The sequence below is a fragment of the Anguilla anguilla genome, chromosome 1 (genome assembly GCF_013347855.1).
Source record: "Anguilla anguilla isolate fAngAng1 chromosome 1, fAngAng1.pri, whole genome shotgun sequence".
Classification (NCBI taxonomy): domain Eukaryota; kingdom Metazoa; phylum Chordata; class Actinopteri; order Anguilliformes; family Anguillidae; genus Anguilla; species Anguilla anguilla.
In genome coordinates this window covers 4,601,630-4,626,629 of record NC_049201.1, presented here as the reverse complement: position 1 = coordinate 4,626,629, position 25,000 = coordinate 4,601,630, and the positions used below count along the sequence as shown (strand labels likewise).

The 25,000-nt window shown below is 48.7% G+C and overlaps 1 protein-coding gene across 1 annotated transcript in view; it reads right to left on the bottom strand.

The window, feature by feature from the left end:
- LOC118210280 (synaptotagmin-14-like) overlaps nucleotides 1-25,000 on the bottom strand; it is a 72,407-nt gene that overhangs the window by 17,095 nt on the left and 30,312 nt on the right. Inside the window, 4 exon segments of the mRNA XM_035386330.1 lie at nucleotides 1-87; nucleotides 6,351-6,463; nucleotides 6,465-6,567; nucleotides 13,074-13,226. The exon segment at nucleotides 1-87 is cut by the window's left edge and continues 185 nt beyond it. Of these exon segments, the coding sequence (XP_035242221.1) occupies nucleotides 1-87; nucleotides 6,351-6,463; nucleotides 6,465-6,567; nucleotides 13,074-13,226 (456 nt within the window).

The following is a 25,000-nucleotide window of genomic DNA, read 5'->3' as shown; positions in this document are numbered from 1 at the left end:
TGCGCGGGGACCCGTCCTCGTCCTGGTAGGGGGGCGGCTGCAGCTCGTCCAGCGGGGGGGTCCGCCTCATCCTCTGGATGCAGTTCACTGACGGGGGGGGGGCGGGGGCGGGGACGGGGGCGAGGGGGGATTGCAAAGATGATATCGGCGATATGAACACAGTCAATATAAGCAGATCATAGCCCACATACCTGCAGTGTCTCAGGGCAGGGGTACTGATCTAGGATCAGGTGTCATGTGACCACAGGCCAACTAACATGTATTATGCGCTAAAAGTGAAAGCTGATCCTAGACTGATACCTGCGCACACAAAGGGTGATCCTTAACGAAGACCAACTTTCAACGGCATCAGGTAATTGAATTACAGCAGGATTCCACAGTACTTTCTGCAGTGGCTCCAGGCCAGGGGTCTCTGATCTTATCCAAAATGGGCTGACGTGAGTGCAGGTTTTTGACCTAGCCCAGTACGACCACACCTGTGGCACATAGACAGCTCTTACTGCATTTTCCCGGTATGGCCCAGATTCACCCATTTGTCCTCGCCTAGGACGAACAAGCACAAGCAGCCCTTTGTTTTTGCAAATTTGGTTAACCATGGCAGTTAAGCCAAAATGTGCTGTGTGGAGAAAAAAGGAATACTTGCACATTATAATGTGGGTCGCGTTCATGACTGAATCAATGCCAATGCACAAATAAATTACATTAAATTACATCGGGCTGCTTGCATTCAGGTATGTAATGTACCAAGACCACAAGCTTATGAGACACACATGCTGATTTTTGGGGGGGAGGGTGGGCAAACAAAATGGAAAAGCATGTTCCCTCTAATGTGGCGACGCATTCTATATTTCATTTATACTGTAACGTATTCTGAGAGAATGCACGCAGCCTACGGAAGAAGTCTTGGTGAGTGTCTCAAAAAGTTCCCGTTTGAAAAAGGCTGCTTAAATTCCAATATGCCGCGTGTCCTAAATAAGTCAGCAGCCAGCGCCGTGTTGAAAAAAGAAGACTTCTTCATCTTTTTTTGTTTCACATTTTTTTCTGAAAGATTCTGCTTGCCCCGGAGGCTCGCTAAAACAGAGCTGCCGGTCTCAGATTTAAGATTTCGTGTTTTTTTACGCAGACGTTTCGGAGGGCTTAGCGGATATTCGCGAGCAACGGTCCCCGTGGCAAAACTCGGAGAGAGTTCGACAGAGCATCCCCCTCCCCGGGCGGCGGCACGCGGGTGCGTGAGATGGTCTCCGACGCTAGCCCCCATTAGCGGCTGCGGCGCACATTTCACGGTTCGCTACCCTCCTCCGGAGCGCTCGCAAGAACCCACAGGAATCTCGCGCTGGCCGGGGAGGAGATCTGAGTCCAAGTGACCTCATCTCCACAGTCATCTGGCCTCCATTATATGTCCAGTGGTATTCATTATCCCGGTCCCTGGGAGTGCCTCAGCTGAACCGCAAAAAAGAAGTCTTTTTCCAAAGCGCGAGAGACAGCCAGTTTTAATAAGATCATACCGCCGTCCCTCTTTTATGACATCATCAGCCACACAACAAATCCCCAGGGCGATTCTTGCCAGTGTGGACCCAATGAACTGTCAGTGAGTGAGTGGGCCACTATCCTCTCTCTGTGCTACTGGCTTTATGTCTTTCCAAAACCGAAAAAAAAAAAGCTTTTACTTGTCAAGCGGTTATCGAACAACAAGGTTTTCAAATGGAAATGGAAAATGGATGCACTTTCCACTAAGGGGGGTGCGAGTGGGTAGGTAAAAGGCTTTGATATTTGAGTCAGTGGAATCCTGAGTAGGCCAATGAAAACACTGGAGACGGCGGGGAGGGGGAGTCCAATCCTGAGAGCACCAGATTGTCTCACAGGAGGAGTCCTGTGCTCCGTCGGCAACCCGCAGTAGCATTTTCCTGCCTGAGTAAGTAACGTTTCCGCCTCGGGTAGCAATGTAGCATAACGGCTAGCAAACCGGATTTATAACTCCTGTGTCGTAGGTTGAATTTCCAGGTGGGTTCTATCCTTTGGGTCTTAATGCTGGAAAAATTAAGATGCTTTATAAGCATAGTGCAGGGCTGCCCAACCCTGTTCCTGGAGATCAACCATGCTGTAGGTTTTCATTTCAACCCTAATTTGGCCCACCAGATTCTACAGATTAGCAGCTCAGCAAGACTTCTAGCTGTTGAACGAAGTGTGCTTCGTTAGGGTCGGAGTGTAAACCTACAGGATGGTAGATCTCCAGGAATAGGGTTGGGCAGCCCTGCTCTAGCGTATTGCATTGCAACTTTGCCGTATGAAGCTGCCCAGTGCCAAGTTCACCATACACGGTAAAGTCACCACAGAAGGGACGCGCTGTGCATTTTCCACTGGTCCCTGTGGATTGATAATACGGCCAGTAGGCTACAGTGCAAAACTGGAACAGGATGTGAGCAAAATTCAGCCCTGACAATCACACAAGGCTTCATACGCCTTCCAGCATATATAATAGTCTCGGTCATACCTCCCCTCAAAATAAGACTGAGCGACATGAAAGAACCTTTTTTTTTTTTGGTTTCTTTTTTTGGTGTCGCGAGCTGAATTTGAAATGGAGAGCAGAGAGAGAGAGAAAAAAAAAACTGCAGGGTTTTATTATTCATGCCGAGGGCAAGCGCTTCACTCTCTGAGCGCAAATCCTCTGTGTTCAGCACCGACTCCCTAATTGGGCCAACGGCAGCCCCTCCATCCCCATCACCTAAATTCCCCCCGTCCCAAAAAATGGGGGGGGGGAGCAAACCCTCTCCCAGGTATGAATTTTTCACACCCTGACTTCCACGGACAAAGCCCTGATTTAACCTTCATGGGGGAGGAAAAAAAAAAAGGACAGTCCCTCTACTCCTTGGGTCATTAAATGGTCATTTGAGTGCTTTCTGTCACTTAAAGCTAAAGTCTGTCACACTGCCATTTTCCCAGAAAAAAGAAGAGGAAGAAAGAATATTGTTGTATGCTTATTTCAGCTGTGCGATATATCTGATTTGGTATAATTTTCAAGAATGACGCAATTCACATTGGTTCAGGTTTAATTTCATCTCACTGCGAGTACTCGGTTACATTTTATGGATCCTGTACCCTGTTTTATTTAGGAGATCTGGAAGCAGGTAAGTTTACTGATGCTCACAATGTCAAACAATAACATCAGCCTAAAAAAGAGATTATATAATCACTGCACACTTACTCAATCTATGTGACCTATGTGTATTGCTTTCCAACACACACACGCGTGCACACACACACACACACACACACACACACGCGCACACACACATATACACGCACACTGCTTTTCAAAATGGCAGCGTACGGTGTGAGATCTAGTTTCAGCTAAACTAAATTCGTCTTAAGGTGCATACTCCCAAAGCCAAACAGAAGAACAAATGAGTTTGGAGACCGAGGAAGAGGGGGTTTGCGGTGGTGGTGGGGGAGGGGGGGGCGGTGGGACTGGGGCGGGCGGGGGGGGGGGGGCAGGGGGGTTCTAGACGAGCCTCAGATCCCACTGACAACAAAGAGAATCAACCTCTGCGTGAGTGAAGAGCTGAAATGAGGCAACTTTTCACCCGCTTCAAAGCGAGGACTTGAAGGGAACGGGAGAGAGAGAGAGAGAGAAAAAAAGAGAAGAGAAAGAGAAACACGCAAACAGAATCCGAAGATAATGGCGCTAAAGTCATCCGTCTTTTAGAAAAAGAAGAAGGGGGGATCGAAATAGAAACTGGGCAAAAACAAGGAAGAGGCTGCCCTACAAGCTCTACAGCAAAGGGCTCTGGAGCTCAGACACGTTGTCTTGGTGTTTCGTAAAAAGCGGTGTCATCACTCCGGGTCGGAGTTTCAGCTGAATGTGTGTCATGTATTGGCCAGTGGAATGCTTGGTATGTGCCCCTGCTCTTCACCAATGCGGTTGTGTCTAACACACAAGGCCCGAGGAGACGAGGCCAGTTAAGGTAAGCGATGGGAACGAGGCCTGCGGTCGGGGGAACGCTGCCGGCTCGCAGGGCTGGATTTTGGCTGCCACGTGGGGCCCCAGAGCTGGCTGTCTCGGTGAGAGCTCTCCAGGGCTGTCACTGGCTGGAGGACACCACAGGATCACGGTGGGGGGGGGGGGCAGGGCGGGACAGGGCGGGGGGTGGGGGGGTGGTTTAGGCGGCTCTGATGGTTCCCAGTACCCTTAGTGTCTGTTCTGGAGCCACGCACGTAATGCCCTTATCCTCTGTTTGTGAGCCAAAATCAGACGTCCTTTTATGAAAACCACACAGAGATATTAAACACGAGCAAAGACACGTATTCCCTTTATACTGAAGGCACGACAGTGTTTATCTGTGTCGACATAAGAATTAGATAAGAGGAATAGAATTTTGCATTGTGTGTTTTGTACTTATTTAGAATATTTAAAAAAATGATTATAGCATTACAATAATATGAATGCCCACATATGTATAATGGAACCATAATTGTAGAATTCTGCTGAAGAGAATGTTTGATGCAGGAGGAATTTAAAAAGACTGAGGGATCCACCTAGTGGTTAAATAGGAGAATCAAACAGGCAACTTTGCCAAATGAATCACACAACTAAATAATGGAGCACTATAACCCCCTGGACAAACAAAATTATTGGATGCAATAAAATCACGAAGATGGTAGGTTGTCATTTGCCTTAATGCCCAATTATGCTCATTCCATACTAAGTATTCTCCTCTTGGCTTTTCTCTTATTCTACCCTACCCGTTCAACTACACAGTATATATGGCATAATATGACATAATAATATAATGTATGTGAGCACTGCTAATATTTCATTAATTTAGACATTTCGGTACTTTTCACCTTTGGTGACAGATGTATTCCATGTGCAACTGGAACATGGTAGTAGCCTTCTTCTACCCACAGGGGGCACTGATGGCCATATTTTTTTAGACCACCAACAGAAATCAACAAGGTTAAAATCCCCTGTCTTCTTCCCGCTGAAATGCGACATGCGCTGTACTGAGCAAATCATTTAAAATGCGCACCTGACATCCTGCTAATATTACAGTATGGCTTTAGTGTTTTTATAGCCGGACATACGTGACGTCGATCGCACTGCAATGCGGGCCATCTGCAACGTGAGGTGGGAATTATGAGACCATAAGCAAACTTGTATTTACTCCTAAAATATGACAAATGAGGCAGCCGTCTGTGAAAGACGTGCTCCGCACTGAGTGGAGCTATTTTGACATATTCATAAGATGACACACAAGAGTGTGCGTCACCAGGCCAGTCAGCGATCTCGATGCTGTTGCCCCAGTGAACTGCTCTCTGAACATTTTCGTGGCCTTGTGTGGCAGGCTTCAGACCTATCAGCTATAAGCCTGGTGAAAGCACTTTTCAGGACGTTCCTCCATTTGTGTAATTAATAAATAAATGAATAAATAAATAAATAAATAAATAAATAAATAAATAATCACACCAGCTCATTGAAAGTGGACCTAAGGTGAAGGTGGTGCTCAAGCCATAAACTATGAGACACACGGATGTGGCTGAACAGCCAGAGGAGTCGTGTGTCAATTGTTCTACAAAATATTCCCTCAGAGAATCTGACCACACATCCCTGGAGTGGCCAATCGGTGCCACGGTAAGTGCTGCTTCCAGACGGTAAGATGAGAGGGTCTTCAGACTGTCTGGGTTTCCAAGACAACATCAATTGGTGACGATGACGTGAAACCAAAACTATCCACTTTTCCTTTCTTCCTTTCACCGTTTGCTTTGTGCAATTATTATTTATTTTCCATGAGCATGCATTGTGAATAAATATATTTTTGTATCAGTATACCTTTGAATTTTATTTTTTTATTGTCAGTGTGTGGGTTTCTTTCATTTTTTCCTTCATTTATTATGGCGACCTACGCACCTACGCTGAAGTATAACTCACGCAATTACGCAAAGAGTGAAAACTATTTCTGGAACTTTAGGTTATTTAACTCTAACATGAGTTTACGTTAATCCACGGGGGATCAAATGTACTCAGTCAGTGTAAAATGACCACTCTCAGAGTTGATTTAACACTGAGAATTAACGGCATACTACGCAGGATTTCTTAGCCTGTGTTTACAATCAAAGAAGTCTCCTCCTTCAACCCTGCCTACCTACGCAAGCTAGCTCTGCAGGCCACACCCACCCCTCCCCACACAGAAAAGAATACCACACCCAGAAACGTCCCCAACACATTTCATAACAACAAATACAGGTGAAGGTGCACGAATTTGGCGAAAGTGCATAAGGACAGAGATTGCCAGATATGCCTTAGCACGGCTTATTTTAGAATATTTTCGCGAGGCCTTTGAGGCGACTCTCACCTTCCTCCGTGGAGACCTCGCTGCTGTAGCCGTCGTACTCGGCGGACAGGGGGCTGTACTTCTGCCGGGTCTCCCAGCCGAAGCCCCTCTGGTGGCGGGGGTCGCCCCCCCCCCCGGAGGCCCTGGGACCGCGACACCGCCTCCTGGTACTTCCCCATCACCTCGTCCTCGCTGTCAGAGGAGGAGCCCTGGGGGTCCCCGTCCGCGTAGCTCTTCTCTGGGGGGGGGATGCAGAAAAGGGGTGGGGTCAGTGCTGGGGCACACCTGCGGCTCATACCGTTCACCTGCTGCTCATACTGTTCACCTGCGGCTCATACCGTTCACCTGCTGTTCAACTGCGGCTCACACTGTTCACTTGCTGCTCATATTGTTCACCTGTTGTTCACCTGCTGCTCATACTGTTCACCTGCTGCTCGTATTGTTCACCTGCAGCTCATACTGTTCACCTATTGTTCACCTGCTGCTCATACTGTTCACCTGCTGCTCATATTGTTCACCTATTGTTCACCTGCAGCTCATATTATTCACCTGCTGCTCATACTGTTCACCTATGGTTCACCTGCAGCTCATACCGTTCAACTGCGGCTCACACTGTTCACCTGCTGCTCATATTGTTCACCTGCACCTCATACTGTTCACCTATTGTTCACCTGCAGCTCATACTGTTCACCTGCTGCTCATACTGTTCACCTGTTGCTCATATTGTTCACCTATTGTTCACCTGCTGCTCATACTGTTCACCTATTGTTCACCTGCTGCTCATACTGTTCACCTATTGTTCACCTGCTGCTCATACTGTTCACCTACTGTTCACCTGCGGCTCATATTGTTCACCTGATGTTCACCTGCTCCTCCCACTGCTATATGCTGTATACATCACCTACTGTGCCTATACTTCACCTGCAATTCCAGCACCCCCTAAAAAACTGTGCCTGTACATTTACATTGAGCCACCAGTCAGTCAAACATACGAGAACTGTAAATGTAGCATGAATTGAACATGACCTGGTTACACACGGGACACAGGAAGACTGAAAAAAGAAACAAGTAAGACAAAAGAAAGAGAGATCGTAAAACCGAAAGCTGGATATAAAAATGTGCAACGCCCTGTGTATGGCAGTTATGATTTTGCATCACCAGGGGGCAGCAGAGCTTCTGTATGGAACCAAACCCCTGATTATAGTGGAGAGGCGTGGGCAGAACAGTGTTGAACTTCGCTTGACTCAGAGAGAGCTGAACACAGAGACATATCACTCAACGCTGTGAAATAAACTCCTCCCCTTCAGTCTCAGCTCTGCTCTACTTTATCTCTGTCTCTCACCCAAAAAACAAAACAGCAGAGAAGGCTTGTTGTGTCTGTCAGACAGAGTGAATAAACGTGGCTGTTCGGTGTATCTTGAGCGTTACTGGGGGGCAGACCTCAGTCAGGGAGGGGTGAAGATGTCTGGCCCTGATGGACGGACGGACAGACAGACAAACTCACCCTCACAAAAATGAGATCGGAACGTTGTTAGCTGAGAATTCTAACGCTGATGTAACAATCACTGCTGGTAATTGAAAGCGACGGGGTTCTAGAACACTGACTTTTGAAATTTGAAAAAAAAAACAAGAACAAAAACATTCCAAAAAAAAAAACCTGCTCTTCAAAGGCTTTTAATGGGCTGGAGGCTCTGTCTGTCTGTCTGTCTGTCTGCAGAATGCCTGGAGGGATGGCAGGGTTTCAGAATGCGTTGCATTAACGAGGCAAAGAGGGAAAAAAATGACTCACAAAACACCTTCTCTCTACATTTCACTAGATCACTGTGTTGGTCGAGCTTGGGAGTGTGATTAATTAGAGTGAGTCTACCCTCGCTGTAACAGGGAGAAAGAGAGAGTTATTGCTATATACATATTATCTATATGTTTGCGTTGTCAATAACTACATTTGTATTTCACGCCAATAAAGCAACTTGAATTGAGCGTGTGAGAGAGAGGGGGGGAGAGACTGAGAGAGAGAGCAAGAACAATAGATGAAGAGAGGGGACAGAGAAAGACAGGGAGAGAGAGAATGACACAGAGAGATGGATGAAGGCTCCCTGCGTCATTCTCATCTGACACATCATCACTCATAAATAATAAAATGAAAGTAAGATGAGCGGATTCGGATTTCACACAATGAAGGGCCAGACCATTACATAAGATTCATTTTCAAGAGGTGCAGGACCCGGGAGAATCCAACACTTCTTTTCTGCCTAATGGTCAGGTACATATCAGAGAAACAGGTATTCACTGTGTCACAGCAGAGAAGTCCCAAAAACGAATGTTTTTGCGGAAGAACCAATTTCAAATATCCGCAAATATACGAGGTGCTAGTTTACATAACATCTGAGGATCTCACACAGACAGAAAAGGAACAGGGATATAAATGTCCAAACAACAAAAAATATGGCAAACGCGTGGTAAATCTGACGCGTACGAAGCTGGCAAACTGCGCATAATTTAAGACGGTAAGACGGCGAGTGTAATCGTAACCGCCGCAGGTTTTGAGCGATCTGAGCGGCCAGAAATCCGCCGGCCTTCGCGGACGCGGCGCGCGATGATCGCTAACGCTCTCCGCCTCCTCTAATCCCGTCTCCGCACACAGAGCCGCCTGGCCGTCGTCCTGAAATTTAACCCGACGTCTTAATCCCCTGCGTGGGCAGAGCTCAGCAATTCATTCCCAGAATGCAAGAGAAGAAGAAGAAGAAGAAGAAGAAGAGCTCTTCTTCTCTTCCCCTCGGCGTTCGTTGCCACGGCGCTGTCCCTGGCGTTCGCACGTCTCCCCCGACTTCGCTGACTTTTTAAAAAAGAAACTTGACAGCATCTCTCCTGAAACCCATTAAAGTCCCCGAGACTTAATTACGAAAGAAGCGGAGAAATTACCGTTGTGTTTAAAATATCCTTCACTGCGCACAAAAAAAACTTTCTGAGTCATTTGAAAAATGCTGCAACTGAAATAATATATATTTTTTTAAACTTCAGAAAGTGAATTGTTTTTTCAATTCTCAAAGGCCGTAAAATTTTATTTCCTTTGGGTTTGTTTGTGTCTCCAGGACCCGGTGTCTGGGGGGGGAGGAGTAAAATGGCTTCCGATGCTGCGGGTCACGGTCTGTATCTGCGTCTGGCTGAAGTCGTTGGTCTCTGTGTCTCTCTCTCAGAGGTGCACTTCAAACATGGAGAGAGTGTTTCAGGGAGAAGGAGAAGAGGAGAGATGCAACAGGCAGGCCGGAGCTCCAGATGTGAGTTCCATGCCCGGGGGAGGCGACGGAGGTGGGGGGGACATCTTGGCTTGGAGGAGAGCAGCAGAAGAGAGAGAGGAGAAATGCTGGAGCAGCTGGAAAAGAGGTGGGGCCCCAGAAAATGGGTGTGGCCCCAGAAAAGAGGCAGGGGCTCTGAAAAGAGGCGGGGCCCCAGGAAAGAGGCGGGGCCCCAGGAAAGAGGCGTGGCTCCAGGGAGGAGGCGAGGCCTCGGAAAAGAGGTGGGGCCCCAGGAAGCTGTCTCACCTTTCCCAGATTTCCTTCTGTTCGACTCTTTCCTCGTCAGGTCACCTGGGGTCCTGCCGTCGGCTCTGGAAGACGCCCTCCTCCCTCCTTCCTGCTCATTGGCCGAACTCCGCCCCCCCTTCTTCTTCCCCGCTCTCAGGTCAGCCTGAGAGGGAGCGGGGGCCACGCCCTCGGCGTCGGGGGTCCTTGGGGGTTTCTTTCTCTCCCTGGCGCTGGCTCTCCCGTTCTCCGCCCCCGCGTTTCGGCCTACCCCCCCCGGGCGCCCCCCCGCCGCCGCCGCCGCCGCCGCCTCGCTTTTCCGTGCCGGGTCGCCGTCCCTCCCGGCCGGCCCCTCCAGGTCACCGTCCCGGGTCTGGGAGAGGTCGCTGCAGGTGGAGAAGGTCTCGGTGGAGGGGGCGGAGCCCGCGCTGTAGTCCGTGGTGTCCGCGGACCCGGGGTCCTGGGAGCCCCGCCTCCTCAGCCTCATCTCCCGCAGGAGGACCGCCTCCTTCTGCGCCTCTCGCGCCTCCCGCTCCGCCGCCTCCGCCCACTGGGCGCTCCGCAGCTTCTCCTCCTCCTCCGCCTGCGCCCTCTGCCTGAGGCTGCTCACCTGGCCCGCCAGCTGGTCGCTCACCGCGAAGGTGACGTCGCCCACCGCGAACGCCAGGTCGTCCACCGCGCTGGTCACCGAGTCCAGCAGCGAGGAGACCGACGGGAGGCTGGGCTGGAAGCCCCTGAAGAACGCCATGCTGGACTACCCCCGTCTCCTTACACCCCCCCCTCCTGAACCCCCCCCCCCCAAAAAAAACAACCCCACACCCTCCTGGGCCGTCCTGGAGCTCCACCCCTGTCTTTCACCAAGGTTTTATTTAATTTCGGTCTGGATCTGATTGAGGGGCAGGTCCTCTGTGGGCGTGGCTAAAGGTTCTAGGAGTCAGCTGTTGTTGGCACACAAACAGTGGCGTCTGGGGAGGGGGGGAGGGGGGTACCGTTAATGAGAAAGGAAAGAGCAGTGCTGCCCAGCCCTGTTCCTGCAGATCTACTGTCCTGTAGGTTTTCATTTCAACCCTAATTTGGCACACCTGATACTACTAATTAGCAGCTCAACACTCTTCAATGAAGTGTGCTTTGTTAGGGTTGAAGTGAAATACAGGACGGTACATGTCCAGGAACACAATTGCATAGCCTTGGGTAAGAACAACAGCCTTGGTTTGTCAAAAAAAAGCACGTAAGCTTGCAGTAAATTTATGCCCACCCAGAAGCATAATATAATTATACAATAATTACATTTTCATATTTTCCCCTCCATCACAGTTACAAGAGAATAACTGCTCAGCTCTTCATGAGGATGAAGAAGATAAGCCTTTCAGTTTTTACAGAGGTGTTTTTCATGCATTATCGCTGCCTTGCATTTAAAGGGAAAATGTGCTTAATTTTAGTCCATTTTTATTTTGCTCTGTTAGCATTTATTTTCAGCCATAAACATTCCTCGCTGGGGTTTGGATGTCGCCCATAATTCAATTTTTATGATGCGGTGCCCTTTGGGAAGAATGTTCTTGTCCACAAATTTAACTGTGGCGCAACATTAATTAGCCAAACAGAGGAATACCGCACAAAGACACTGACTCAGTAACAAAATCAAACAGCTTAAAAAAAAAAAGAAAAATGTGAGACCAGCAGGGGGCGCCAATGTGTGAGAAACAGGGGTCAAACTAGGAGGTATGACGATGAGCTACCACATCAAGATAACGATACAAGTGCAAGATAGTGATACAAGATAGTGATCATGTATGTGTGAGTGTGTGTGTGTGTGTTTATATGCGTATGCATATTCATACGTATGTCTCTGCACATGAGACTCCCGCTCTCTCCCCTCTCTCCTCCACAGGCCTCTCCCCAGCTTTGGAGATCCTGATTCTGCCTAACGATCAGCCCATCAGCTCCACATGCCTGACCTCTGACCTCTGACCTCTGACCTCTCCCAGGAGTGGACGTAAGTCCCGACGGCACCACTGTTTTTGACAGAACCGTGACAGGAAGGAACCACTGACTCCGCCCTCCCCTCACAAAAGGTCGACAACGCTGTCCGACAGCACAGAATAAACACACCAGAGCTGCTGGAGCTCTGAGCCGAAAACACAAAGCTTCAGTTAACAGGGCAATGCCCAGAGGAATATTCCAGAGCCTGTACCACGTGGATCCCCCTCCCCCCCCCGGAAATCCTGGACCAGCACCCACACTTTACACCCATCTTAGATAAATTTCAATTAATATGCATTGCTGTCATTTATTCTAATTATTACCACAAATTATTATGAAGATTCATTCACTTTTTTTCCCCACTTCTTTTCTTTCAGAAGGACGTGCACGGAGTGTAGCACAGTGGGTAAGGAACTGGGCTCGTAACCGAAAGGTCACAGGTTCGATTCCCGGGTAAGGACACTGCCGTTGTACCCTTGAGCCAAGGTACTTAACCGGAATTGCTTCAGTATATATCCAGCTGTATAAAAGGATACAATGTAAAATGCTATGTAAAAAAGTTGTGTAAGTCGCTCTGGATAAGAGCGTCTGCTAAATGCCTGTAATGTAATGTAATGATGGAGGGTGGAGGAGGCCATGCAGATGCCCGACTTTAACGAACGGGAATGGCTCTCTGGCTGTCTGCTAAACTGTGGTGCAATTGATTGTTAGTGGAGAATGCAGATAAGAAACTCAACTGTAGCCTGGCATTGGCAGGCTCTGGCTATCTTAATCCTCTTGTGTGCGTGAGCTCCCCCCTCTGGGCTGGTGGCTAACCTTCGGACGCAGGGCCAGAATCAAGGCAGGTGAGAGAGGAGAGCAGTAACAGCGCTTTCAAGGAAACAGCAAAACGTCTGCACATCTGTGACATGGAGCCTCTTCACCCTGAGATTTACCATGCTGGACTCTTCCTGCTCTCTCTCTCTGTATCTCTGTCTCTCATTCTCTTTGCCTCTCTCACTCACTCATTCTCACACTCTCTCTCTCTCACTCTTTTTCTCTCACATGCACACACACCTGGACGTATACAGACGAACACACACACACAAGCATATGTGATCACACACATGCATACGCACACTTATATGTCAGTGCACTAACACACACACACACACACGGACACACACACGCACACACACACATATACCCGTACAGTCGTGTACACACACACACGGACGTGAATGTGCAGTGCCCGCAGGTTTACCTTGCAGATCCTTGCTCTTCCTGTACTCATCTAGACACGTCAGGTCTCCGGCATTCTCCAGTGACAGCTTGTTGTTGAGGTATAAAAACAGGAGAATCATCAGGACAATGAAGAGTCCAATGGCAGTCAGGAACCCAAGAGCTTCAGGAGACACTACGGAGTGAGAGAGATAGAGAGAGAGAGGGGGGAGGGGGGGAGAGAGAGAGGAGGAGAGGGGAGAGGGAGAGAGAGAGGGGAGAGGGGGAGAGAGAGATGGAGAGAGAAAGATGGAGATAAAGTGTGAGAGAGAAAGGGGTAGAGAAGAAGACAGTGAGAGAGAGAGAGGAGAGAGAAGGGGGTTTGGGGATTGGGGGAGACAGAGAAAAAGAGGAAGAGAGAAGGTGGGATGGAGGAGAGAGGGAAGAAAAGAGAAAGAGAGGGAGATTGAATTAGTACGTCAAATGTTAAAAGAGACTGCTGGCAGCATTATGGCTGAGCTGACCGCAAGTAATAAAGCCGTTTCTGGAGTTACGGTCGGCAGGTAAACACAGTATGTCAGGACCGGAGTATCGGAGACGGATGATATCGATGACAAGGTCAGGAGGGTCAAACGCTGCATGACTCACCGCTGGTCTGTTTGCGTCTCACAGAGAGCCAGATCACAGCCCTTTCCTGCATTCAGATAATACCTCATACCGGTGTACTCTAAACACTGTCTCAGGGAATATGGTTTGCCACTACGCATCTAAAACCCCACACCAGTCTAGTGGAAATTCCTGCTTGGTTCCAGCCTGGTGATGGTCCTGCTGGTTATGAAAGGTGGGCCAGCTGGTTTGAAGCTGGTTTGGACATGGTCAAGCTGGCAACAAGATGGTTGAGATAGCAACCATGCTGGCAAGACAATGTCCCGCTGGTGGATTAGCTTGGTGCAGACAAAAGACCCTCACCAAATTCCAGATGGAATCCAGGTGGAGCAGAAGGTGGTTGGATGCTAGATGGATTCCATTTCAGGCTTGTAGCTGGATTATCCACCAGGGTTACCTGACATGCTTTACTAGTGTTAACCTAAAACCCCCTGCCACAATCTTACCAGAAGACCCTGCTGTTCCCTTCACCTAAAACCTTGTCTTCACTTACACCCTGCTTTGTTCTGCTCTTAACCTATCACCCTACACCAGTCTACACCTGGTACAGGTCCCCCTCTCACTAACAGCCTCTCCTCTTCCTCTACAGGTGAGAGAGGTGGTTGCCATGGAGTACGGCTTTAATGAATGTCCCAGGTACGCCTGGTCGTAGTTTCTAAACCCCCCTGCGGACCCCCTACCCCCCCCCCCCGTAGGACCAGAGACCCCTGGCCTGTGTCTGGGTTCTGCCTGGTGAAAGGAGAGGAGCTCATTAAAATTTCACAGGAGCAGATAGCAGGGGCGGGACCCAGACACAGACTCCACCACCGCCAACGCCAACGCCGGGGCACGTGCGCACGGATATCGGCTTTCCGGCCCAGACGGCGCAGCCCAAAACCTCCTGACGACACACAACCCGCCCAGTGAGAGGCGGAGAGGGAGGGGGGGCAGGGGCAGACGCGGCCCCCTCCAGACGGACGCGACGGTTGCCACGGAGACGGCCCAGTGCACCCGGGTTTCCGTGTCGGATTTTTCAGTCGATCGCGCTGTATTCACCCGCTTTGCATCATCCACACACACACACACACAAAAAAAAATGGAGGGAAGAAAGACGTGGGAAATGTAAAAAGAAAAAAAAAGGTCATCAGTGAAGGAGGCGATGGCGTTAAAACATGGAGGCTTTCCCGATGACAACATCCTGTCCTCCCCCAAAACAGGTGTTTCTATTCACACTTACGTGTACCCGCTTATGTACACACATGCTTATATACGCGTGCACACACACACACATATGCACACACACACACGCACACACACACACACACATATGCACACACAAACACTCACATGTTCACATACACACACTCACACGAGCACACACACACACACACACACACACACACACATAAACACACACACACACACTCACACAAGCACACACACACACACACAGGACCATCTCTGAACATATCTGTCGCATGCTAAACGGTCTCAGCTTCGGCTCATAGGCAGACGGCTCAGCAACGATCAGCCTCCCACAAACATAACTTTGTGTGATGTCACAGAGCTCGAGTCGCTAACACCGCTAACGTGACTCACTCCCTGTTATTCCACAACATCACAAACAAAGCGAAGCTGAAGCCCAACTGCAGGAAGATGAGCCTCACCCTCATCCTCATCTCATCGCAGAGTACATTCAATATCATAACAGAGGAAACCCCCACAGAGCCTGTACTAACACAGGCAGAACGACGGCATTAATCCTGGGCGAACGGAGAGCCAGACGATCGTGCGATGGTCTGCTTACCAAAGCTGATGAGCATTTCCGCGTGGGCCATGTGCGCATCGCAGACTGACTGAGTCACAGGCCTCCTGTTTTAAAGAGGACTCTCGCTTTTTTTCTGCCCGAAGCAGCGGGCAGTTTGCCCCTGGGGAGGGGGGAGCAGGGGGTGGTAATTTAACGTGGCTCTGCTCCGCGTAGCCCGTGGCCGTCAGCGCAGGAGGCTTAACCTGCTGACTCCGGGACACTCAATCAGGCTTGGCTTCCACTGCAGTCCGGCCCGAGCGATTTGTCGAACACGGCCAGCCGGCGGGGACTGATTGATTACAGCCAACGGGACGACGGCCTGCGGAGAGTTTCTAGCGCACTTCAGCGCGCAGGGTACGTCTCCAGAGGGGACTCAACGTGGCCTGCATGACTGGTGTTTGGGTGATGAGAGATGGGGGGAGGGGTTGAGTTTGCTGATTCACACACACCAAACACGTGACACACGCGATATGATCTCGAGAGGGGGGGAGGGGGAGGGGGAGGGGTGGGTGTGAGGAAGGTCTGCATGTCAGCAGCACACTGGAGCCTTTACAAAATTTTGTCAGGGATTAGCCACTCAAAACAAAGGCCTAATACTGTTTTTAATAATGTGCCAGGCATAAGACATTCAAATGAAGGCTGAATACCAGCAGGAATCTAAAGAGCGGATGTGAGTATCAGAATGAGGTCTGTTACAGGAAAGAGGCCATCAGACAAGAGGAGAAAAACAAACAGAAAAAAAAAAAAAACAGCAACGTCTCAGGGGATTTGATTTGTTACCGTAGCAACACGGAACCGGTTACAAGCCGTTGGCAAGGAGCCCCCGCCAGACGGCTCGTCGGGCGCCGCCGCCGCCTTTCACCAGGGAGCGCGTCTGAGGCTCCGCTTTGTGCCAAAAGTTAACGGCTTCCTCCCGCCACCCGCCAACCGCCACCCGCCGCGCTACGGGGCCAGACAATGGGGAACAAAAGGGGGCGTGGCCTGCTAGCGGCGCCACAAAAATCTGTCCCGTGACTCATTACCGCCGGAGACACTACAGCAAACAAGGGCTTCAAAAACAAACAAACAAACAAACAAATAAATACAAAAACAAAAAAACACTGCAGAATGTTCTGGAAGAAACATCTGCCTTAATTTCCAACGTCACCATGGCCAGTTGTGTGAGCACCACGGGGCAGCCACGTTTTAAAAAATTTTAAAATAAAAAAAACAGAAACCGTTACGCCCGAACAACTGCAGACAGTCCATGCTGTGTGGATTTGGATTGGCTTACTCAGATTACCGTCGGCAACCAGAGTGATTGACACTTGGGTGTTATCGGCCTTTCCCAGACTCGGGCCCGTTTGCTTGTATACTTAAAACATAAAAGGCTTTGTTCATTTTGAGAATGTTTGTGAAGGGAAACTGAACACATCTCTTCATTATGATATCGAATGGATCTGTCTGCTAGCCCTGAAACACCAAATCTGTTCACCATAATAGCATTCAAGCCTTTACAGGTATGGATAATTGAGTATGTACCGCTCTGCACAGTCGTTTTGTTGTTTTGCTAACTCACTACAGTTATTTTTCCCTCGCCATATGATCACTGCCGTAGACTTAACTGGACACACAAAAAATCAGGATCAGCATCAACATTTTTCCTTAACTTTGACCCGTGACTAAAATGCACGATTGTTTTTTTTTTTCATGTTAATTAAACTTTTTTCTTCCATACTGGAATGGTCGGCCCCATTCCTCAGCTCACTATGAACTCACTGCATGTCCGCTCTCCAAAAAACAAGCCACGTCAAGCCATAGCTTCCCTACACACTGTTGTCCACAAGGTGAGATTACTCACACATGAGTCAGAAGACCGTGAGCGTTAACCAGCAGGGGTCGCTGGTGAGCAGTGAGAAAAGGCCCCCTTGCTGGGCAACGCTTAGCCCAGTTATGCACCGCCTGCAGGGCTGCCAATCACAGTCAGCGCTGGGTGAGCCTCCGTTTGATACCAGACTGCCAGACCGGTCCACACACTGGAACGGATCGTAGAATGAGCCGCTCGCAGACATTTAACGAGTTCTACAAACACCGAAATGATCCTGAAACTGAGAGAAGAAGAAAAAAAAACCATTTCATGTATGTGTCAAACAAAAGTATCAAGGAAAACGTCTCGCAAAGGAAGGTGGAGAAAGTGAAGAACAGCGTAACAGAAAGGGAGAGAAAGATGACAGTAAAAGAAGAGAAGCTTACTGTACGTTTTTCCACTTCAGTGCACCAGCAGTTTCTACCTCCTCTCAGTCCCATTCCCTGATATTCCATATCTGGGAAACACCCCCCGAGATTCCCTTCCGTAATCCCACCCATCACTGCAACACATCCGTTCCCTTCGTTCATCCGCCTGCCTTCAGTTTGGACAACCCGAACGTGATCCACGTACCCAAGCGGCGGCCATTTTGGTTCTGCCTCAGCCATTTTGTGTCAGTTTCCCCTCAACACTATGCCATCCTGTGCAGAACGTGGTGGGGGGGATTCATGTGCTACCGCAGCTGGCTTTGAATATGGATATGGGCGCCAGCCTCCCGTGTCAGGGCTTCCTGAATTATTCACGGAGCAGATGCAACCGTATCTATCACGTCCCCACACTCAATCTCAGGTGTCTGACGGGCCCATCAGATGGAGAATGATGCCTACATCTCACAATCACACAGGGCCTACAGTAGCTCATATATCATCGATAATCTTATATAATAATAATAATAATAATAATAATGAATAAATAGCATGATGGCCATTTCCAGCATTTATTTGTGAAATAGTGTGAGAGGAGCCATATAGGACAAAACAAAGCCAAAAAAACCCAAAATTCGCTGAGCTAACTGCTCCTGCTAAAGTGGATTGGGAGAGGATAGAGGAAGTGGCTGGCCGGTGCAGCAGCCCAGCGGGACCAGCAGCTGTGCCACAGCCGCATGCGAGCCCGCAGCTCTTCGGAACTCAGCAAAGCCTAATGAAACAGCTCAGCTCTTCCTCTGACACTCAAGAGGTTCTGCAGGTCCAAATCCCAGATGCAGCAGTGGCATTGCGCCCTTGTACAAGACGCTTGACCTGAATTGGTTCAGTAAATACCAAACTGTCTAAACGGACTGAATGTAATAAATAGGAGCTCTGCAACTCAGCCTCATAGTAATTAATTGCACATTAATTGATTATTACTTTTTTTAAAAAGAGCCAGTGAGCGCTGAGACAAACAGCAGAGCGATCTTTTAGGAGAGCGGGCTCTGTCATAAATGAGCATCACGTAGTGTGGCGAGCCAAGCGAGAGACACCAGAGCTGTTCTGCTGTAACAGAGGGATGTATCCAGACAGTCGTGAAGTTAAATCCTCATAGTCTGATTTGGCAAAGCTCGGACGGCGAGTCAAGACCCGGAGCCAGTTGGCATGGTGACATCGCCACGGTAACAGACTAAGCCCCTGAGGACGCACTGCCCGCTCACTCTGGCAGGACAGAGGTAACGGGGGACCGCAGACAGGAGCCGCCTTCAGATTTAACCACAGATCTGAGCGATGAATGTGTGTGTGTCTGTGTGTGTGTGTGTGTGTGTGTGTGTGTGTGTGTGTGTGTGTGTGTGTGTGTGTGTGTGTGTGTGTGTGTGAGTGTGTGAGTGTGTGTGTGTGTGAGTGTGTGAGTGGGTGAGTGTGTGAGTGTGTGTGTGTGTGAGTGTGTGAGTGTGTGAGTGTGTGTGTGTGTGAGTGTGTGAGTGGGTGTGTGAGTGTGTGTGTGTGTGAGTGTGTGTGAGTGTGTGCCTCAACACTGTGAGTGAGTGATTTCTCTTCTCTGGAGTCCCCTCCCTGGTTTAAGGAGAATTTCTTTTCTCTTTTTTAATCTTCAAAAATGATCTCTCTACCATCCCTGGACAAAACACGAACGGCGTCCGTCCTTTCCCTGGCGATCCATGATTAAACGGCATCTGAAAGACGCTGAGCGCACGCTTTGAAAGGAAAACATTCTCGGGTCATGAATATGTTCTGGCTAACGCATGAATAAAACATCCCGACCGTGAAATATTCATGAAAGTGATAGTCCTTCCCCCGAGTGAGCCCTCAATTAATAAGGACCGTGTTTACGGTCCGCTGTCGCGCGGCCAAAAGCATGGAGAACGCACCGCTGCTGTCTCTTTAAGGAAACTCTACACCCCCGGACCAGCTTTCAGACCGTACTGTTAAATCAAGGGAGCTTTGCAGCTGAATGAACAACACCCCTGTCCATCTATCAATGCAGCCATGCGCCACAATAACCTGATCTGCTATTAATAATGCAGATGGTGTGTGTGTGTGTGTGTGTGTGTATCCATAAGAGTGTGTGTGTGTGTGTGTGTGTGTATCCATAAGAGTGTGTGTGTGTGTGTGTGTGTGTGAGTGTGTGTCCATAAGAGTGTGTGTGTGTGTGTGTCCATAAGAGTGTGTGTGTGTGTGTGTGTGTGTGAGTGTGTGTCCATAAGAGTGTGTGTGTTTGTGTGTATGTGTGTGTGTGGGCTTTCAGGGGTATTGAATTTTTCTCCAGAACTCAAAATGCCCAAATATTGCCAGGGTTTATTAAACACGAGCTCATCCACTTGCTTCTGTAGAGCAAATCAATTTGCCGCACCTGCGGGAGGGGCCTCTAAGTTCACCCAAAACGAGCAGAGAAAATGAAGATAAGAGATACTAACTCAGTAAGGCCATTCCGACTTCATTACCTTCTGCTTCCTCTCACCCGGAGTTCTTTCTATTAGATTCTCTCTGAGCAGCTCCCCGTTCCGCTTAAGGGAGCTGATGTTAACCACTCTGCCCCAAAAAATGAAAATAAAAGGAGTCGCTCCTAGAGTGGCTGATGTCTTCTGACATTTGAAAAGAAGCGTGTGGCCTAAAAAGAACAGCAAATAAATAAATAACTAAAGACACTACAACTAGGCCAACGTGCACCCATCTCAAAAGAGAACTTCTGTCAACAAGGCTTCTGGATTAAATATTAACCAGCAGATGACAAAAAAGCCATATTCCCCCCAACCCACAAAAAAGAAAAGAAAAATAATAACAACAACAACAACAACAACAAAGCTATTACTGAGAACACGAGCAGATGACGCACACTGATCCAGTCATCAGCTACAGGGTGACTGCCTTCAAAGCCAGACACAATCACAGCAAATGACCAAGATTGCTAAAAAAAAAAAAAAATTGATTCATTTTCTTTTTGACTGAATGACAGTCAAAAGAGGCTCTGCAACTCTGTCCTGATTCAGTCAGAGTCTACCCTGACAGGCAGACACTAGCAAGCTGACGTGGGAGGAGATCCTAATTGAGACAGTGATGACTCTGATGTCAGACGTCCATCGCTGGGGTCACTACACGCCCGGCTTATTTCTCCATGACCTCATCCATCAATCGCGCCCCGGAGCTGGTCAACCTTCGCCTTCCCTGTCTCCTCACCAGACGCCTCGTCATTCTACCCCCTCCCCCCCCAAGAAAAAGTAAAAGTCCTGCCATGTGTGTCTGCCACCCATGACCTACGTCAGTTGATTTCACTAATCAGTTCTACCTCCTGGCTGAACAGTCGAGCTAATTAGCAAACCCAGACTCCAGAGCAAATCCAGGTAAGTGGAACACAATACTGGGGAGGATTTTTACTTTCTGAACCTGGATATTTCACCTCTGTCAGCCAGCCACCGCCTCAGGACTGGGGCCTAGTTACCTCCTTAAGATGGACGCTGACTGACCGTCTAACTGACGGTGTTGGTTAGTTGAATCCACACCCTGAGCGGACCAGAGGAAGGGCTGCCCCTTCCCCCCCCTCTTGAGTTTAAGTCCCTCTTCCTTCTTGTCCCACCCAGGGAGGTCTTCCTAGCCACCGTCGCCCTAGACTTGCTCTTTCGCGGGTGTTTAGGCCAGGATCCACCGTACAGTGCGCTGTAAAACTGGTCCCTGTGCACCTCTGTTATCTTAAACCAGAAACTTTATTGACAACATGGACTGAAACGGACGCGTCTCACGCTAGGCCAAATCAGCAGCAGTCGTGTTTCGCCCCCGAGGCAGAGCAACGACAGGCCAGTTTGCGGAAACCGCCGCCTGACATTTCCACATTAGAGCCGGAATGGCGGTGTAAGCGCTAAATGTCAATGGCTTCCCGCTGACATCGTCCCTCATTATCAGGCGGGGGGCGCCGTGGCCGCCGTGGGGAGAGAGGGGGGAGGAACGCGCGACTCAAAGCGCATCCGAAAACACCCGCCGACGACGGCAAGCCAAAAAGTCGTAGTTGTGGATCCAATCACATTCGCCCTTCCGCGTTAAAAAAAAAAAAAAAAAATGTTATGTGTTCGTTACTTTTTTCTTTCTTTCTCACTAACACAGTTTGGCATATTCATTTTGTTGACTGACAAGTTCCGAGAAAGTCTCGAAATTCGACGTGAAGGAAAATTGGGAAATGTTTAATTTTCAGTTATAGACTCAGTAACTATAGACGTTAAGACTGGCGGAGGACAAGCTCAAGTAGGCCCCCGAACTGATTAAATATCACAAATGAGTCATTACAGATGAGTGTGGGACATCACAGCTTAGTGTGGGACATCTGATCACGACAAAATTGTCTCCTTGACTCCTTCATCTCGCACCCCCCGCCCCCGCACCCCTTACCAACTGGGCATCTGCGATGTGAAGGAAGGGAGCAGGTTCACCTCCGAAGCGAAGCATCACTGTCCACAAGCCAACAGTGATTTCAGCGAATTCTCAGAGAATTTCAGAACCATTCCGCCCTTCTGATAGCGCTCGCGGCTATGCTGGTATGTTAAAACATCGTGAAAAAGCGAGAGTGCTCGAAAATGCACCGGTCAAAAAAAACAAACAAACAAACAAGGTATCCGTGCACTGGACTGGGAGAGCTCTCGCGCTGAAGGCAAGGTTGCACTAATGACCATTTAGGATCTGAACAGATGAGGGCTAAAACAGCCACCGTTAAAAGCTTCGTAATAAAAGCGATCCGGGCGACTTTCAGACCGTAATTAAACATTTATTCCAGTAACGAGCTCTTAATTAGCCGCAGTTTCTCCGGCCACAGAAACGAGATCTCCTCCATGTTTTATTTATCGTGTCTACAGAGGGCGGTGATACTCATCGATCCAGAGCCGTTTCTGCTACAAAAAAAAAAAAAAAAAAAAACCACTGCTCATTTAACGTCTAAGGAGAGGCCTGGATATCGATGTTTCTGGTGACGCGTTTCCATCGTACCGGGCCTGCAACACTGCTGCTTTTGTTGCTTAAGCACAATTTAACATCTATCCAATGCCAAAATAAATATTTGGGAATCCACCACACCCAGGTGCTGTTGTCACTGACGGTATCCAATAGATTTATGCTGTTGGGACCTGCTTGCGCAACACATTCATTTTGCCTCTTGTATTAACCGCTAACGTGTAGTCACCAATAAGTAATGAAAGTTATTTTCTCTTCATCACATCCTGACAATGCATCAATGAAACACAGAGAAACTCACTGCGGACACACGGGACGTATAGATGCAGTCATTGCTCAAATTTGAACTGCAGCAAGAGCAGTGCGTGGAACTTCTTACATAGGTCAAGCACAGGGTCATGTTGTTTCTGGTCCCCAGAAAGTCTTACTGTAAGTAGCACACTGTCGAGGCCTACTAGTCAACACCAAATCCACACATGGGGCGTGGCTTCAAAATGCTGATCCTAGATCAGCACTCCTGCTCTGAGGAACACCATTAATGTGCATGGGCCCTCAGTTCTGCATAACCAACATATTCTTTGGCTTTGCTGACTTTCACATATTGACGATATGGAGACGAAATTATCCTGCACCCTCATAGGAATGCTCAAAGAGCTGGAATTGCAATTGTGGACCAATGGGGGATAGAGTCAATCCAGTAGCAGGGCTCCTATAACATTTCCCATAATAAAAACACACTAAAGCTTTAGTATTTCACACCTTCAGGGTGTTTTTTAATCAAAGAAATATCGATTCATTTGGTCTGTCAGAGCTGCTAACTGAATACTGATGTGAATCTGAATTCAAACAGCAACTACTGGTTACATTAAAGATGGACAGAATAGGATTTATTTTTCACGTTCGCCCATAATGGCATCCTCAGGGCAGCCCGAGTTGGGCTGAAGTTTGGGCTCTGTTCTAGGTGAGCGAGACAGTTCTCAAAGTCGCTGAGAAGACAGCGAGGCCGGGCCCAGGGGAGAGGCGCGCAGCGCCTCAAAAATACCACAAAGCAGGCCGTGAGGGGGACGTCTCCCGAAAAAAAAAAACAAAAAAAAAAAAAAACGCCCCTCTTAGAGTTCACCTGGTTTAGCGAAACAGAAATAGAAACGAGCCTGTTGTCTTCGCTCTGGGCTGACACGCGGCCGCGCGCAGGGGCATCGTATCCTAGCAACAGCCCGGCTTCGGCGGAAGATCCACCGATTCGTCGTTTTTATTTGATAGTTCAACAAAAACCTACTTGGCCTTTTGGGGACGGAACTGCGCACCTTGCAGGAGGCATCAAAAAACACTGCCATTCTGCCGAGAGGGTGCGTAGCCCTGGGTCCCGGAGGCCCACACCCCCCTCTGTTGGTCTCCCTTTTAAACTGAAAATCGGGGCGACCAAAATCAGACCCAAGACAACCAGGTGAGGGGAGTTACCTGTAATCAGCTGCTTTCTTTTATTCGTTAAACGCTGAATAGCAATGAAAACCAGCTGAACCCTGCAGCTCAACAGGATAAGGGTTACAGACCACAAGCTGAATAATTAACTATTACAACAACTACAAACACAACTATGCATGAATGTGTGTGCGCGCGTGTGTGTGTGTGCGTGCGTACGTGTGTGTGTGTGTACGTGTGCGTGCATCATAAAAAAGTATGCGAATTAAGATGTAATGAATGAAGACTGATTAATAATAAGCCACCATTTACAATAAGCCACTGTCTGCCCAACCAATCGAAGTCCGGTGAAATTTGCATATTATACCTGCGCAACTGAATGCTTCAAGAGGGGGAAGAAGAAGAAAAAAAAAACATTTCATCTCAAGATGAAGTGACAAACGAGCTTCCTCTCTTTCTCTTTCAGCCGCCCTGATGAATGATGAAATCGTTGCGCAGGCCTGTTTGTCTTTAAGGGCCTCCAGTGGCAGTGATGAAGCTCTCGGTTATGGCCTCCTAAGACCCCGCAATTCATTTCTGTCCCCTGTAGGGGACATGAGTCCCGGGCATAAATCTCGATGAACCATATATTCTACTGTGCTGAACACTACACTGCAAGGGACATTTCGCCAAGACATTTGAATTACATCAAAAAATAAATTAAAATACTTAAGCTTTTTTTTCTCTGTCAGGTCTCAGGAAGTTTCGGCGGAGTTTCCGGAACCGATGCTGCAGCTAGGCAACAGGGATCTTGTCTTAGACTGCATGCAAAAGATCAGCATCAAAACACTTGACATGGCCATCAAACCATTATTTTCCTATGGAGGGAGCGTTGATGCCAGACTTGGCAGCAACGC